Consider the following 2,391-nt stretch of genomic DNA (forward strand, 5'->3'; position numbering starts at 1 on the left):
AAAAAAAAAAGAAATGAGTATAATTTTGATGGATGTGTTACTTAGTTCAATGTAAGCATTTCACATTTGTATATCGAATCAGTACCCTGAACCCCACAGATGCATCAATATACAAAGTTATGATTTAATAAAAAATAAATAGGACTTAAATCAGTAAAAAATAATAATTAAAAAAAGTACGGAAAAGAAAAAGGTATCAATATCACCTGCTTATAGTTCAACTATAATTAAAAACATCTGCTTTGGAAGGCAGGCAGAATAAGGCAACATAAATGATACAGCCATAATCAGTCAACATACCTGAGGAGTATCAACGAAAGTTAAAAAGGATAAATGAATATGAGCATAGAGTGAAAGTTGTAAAACATGTCATTATTAACCAAACAAAGCAGGTATCATGGAAGAAAAGGAGACAGACAAAAAGTATTTCCACAACATGCAATGTTTGGTTTAGAGTCATCTATGTTGATAAAAACCATCTCCTCAGTATGACAGTTACCAACAGAAGCAGTGGAGGACATTCAAATACATTTCTACATTTCTCTTTCCCTCTAGCTAGAGGCTAAGAACATGGGGCTTGAGAGTTTCACACAGATAGGGGTTTGAAGATTAGCCTCCATCACTCACAGATTGAATGACCTAAAGCAAGTTAATTCTCCCAAATCTCAAAATGGAAATTAAATAATTCCTCTCTCCTAGAGTTAACGGGAGACTTAGGTGCGAGTAACACACTTCCAAGGCTAATGATTAAAACTTTAAGAGGGTATCTTCTTCCCTCCCATGAAATGGCCAGCGTTTCATGCATTTAAAAATGACTAACTGAACACCTACTATCTAATGCTATAAATACTTAACACCTACTACACGTACTTGCCAGGGTCTGGGATCCACGGATGGGTTCAGGAAATATTTCGGAAATACCTGAAATGGTAAACCACACTGCCCTTACCCAAACATTGGTGTGTATTTGGATGGGGGTGGGAGGGCCTGTATTAGGGAGATGGGGGATCAATAGCTCTCACTAGATTTTCAAAGGGTTTGTGACTCGAAGGAATTTAAGTGGGCTCAGCGCTGTGTCAGGCAACAGTGTTTAACGCTAGGTCAGTTCCCGTAGGGAGCACACAGTCACTGTCAATACGACGGTATTTAAATAAGACCTTCTAAATCAGACAGCTGTAGTCAGCGAAAAGACGTGTCCAAAGGTCAGACAGCCAATCCGCGCCAAATGGCACAGAACTCACGTCGTCTGACTCCCGCCCACAGGAGCGGGTCAAGGGCCGGGAGGGACAGCTCAATGACCTTAACTGTGGGACCGGGGCTGAAGTGAGGCCCGGCGCCGGTCTCGGCCGCAAGACAAAGGCCGCCCCTCAGTCCCGAAGCCGAATGCCGGAGGAACCACACCCGGCCATTCCCACCCGCGCTCAGTTACCGGCCACCAGCGCAGACCCTTCCAGCTCCGGCACCACGGGCCTCGCACAAACTGGTCACGCCGCCGGAAGCCGCCCGCCAAACCCGGAAACGGAAGTCAGGCCAGAGGTCGCGGCAACTCGGAGCTCTGGGTGGGTGTCCCGGCGCAGTCGGAAGGAAGGGAGCATGCGCGCCAAGCTCCGTGCGGTGGGGACGGGAGGCATCAGCTCTTTCGAAACAAATGTCATTTTGAAGCTGGGTCACAAAGAGGTTAAATATGTTGCCCAAAACGTCATGCAACTTGTTCCCGATTTCTATGTTGCGTTCACTATTTTTACGCCATCGTTTACTTAATATTTTTCTTTAAATAGTTTTTAGGTGAGAAAAGAAAAAACCGTTAAGAGCAGTCTACTTGAGGTGTGCAATATTTATCAGGACCACAGAGACTTGAGCCAGAGACTTTATTCATGTCCCACAGCTCCTCAAACGCAATTACCTGGAGGTAACTGCAGAAAGTCAGTTTGTTACTAAGTTCCTTACTCATTTTCCCCACATTGCTGAAATTTGTGATGATTGGAGTGTATTCAGGGCAACTTAAATGTAAGCTCTCCGGGCTTGACCCAAATAAACTTTCCTTTTTTATTTTTTGGAGACAGTCTCAGTTTGTCACCCAGGCTAGAGTGCCTTGGCTTGGCCTAGCTTCACAGCAACCTTAAACTTCTGGCTTCCAGCAATCCCCTTGCCTCAGCCTACTGAATAGCTGGAACTATAGGCCACTGTTATCACACCTGGCTAATTTTCCTGTTTTTAGGGGGAATCAGGGTCTTGCTCTTGCTCAGGCTGGTCTCAAACTCCTGAGCCCAAGTAAAAATCCTGCCTCAGCCTCCCAAGAGTGCTGGGATTACATAGGTATAATCCTACATGCTAGGATTACATAGCCACCATGCCAGACATTCTACTTGTAATTTTGCCTCCACTTCTTCC

The 2,391-nt window shown here is 44.7% G+C and overlaps 1 protein-coding gene across 1 annotated transcript in view; it reads right to left on the reverse strand.

The window, feature by feature from the left end:
* The window catches only part of THUMPD3 (THUMP domain containing 3), a gene marked incomplete at its 5' end in the record, with an annotated part of 32,612 nt that extends 31,102 nt beyond the window's left edge, over positions 1–1,510 (reverse strand). The window contains 2 exons of the mRNA XM_023510656.1: positions 871–921; positions 1,430–1,510. Of these exons, the coding sequence (XP_023366424.1) occupies positions 871–921; positions 1,430–1,510 (132 nt within the window). The remainder of the gene's footprint in view (positions 1–870; positions 922–1,429) is intronic.
* Positions 1,511–2,391: the final 881 nt, after the last annotated feature.

The sequence above is a fragment of the Otolemur garnettii genome, unplaced genomic scaffold (genome assembly GCF_000181295.1).
Source record: "Otolemur garnettii isolate 467f Iridium unplaced genomic scaffold, OtoGar3 scaffold00015, whole genome shotgun sequence".
NCBI lineage: Eukaryota > Metazoa > Chordata > Mammalia > Primates > Galagidae > Otolemur > Otolemur garnettii.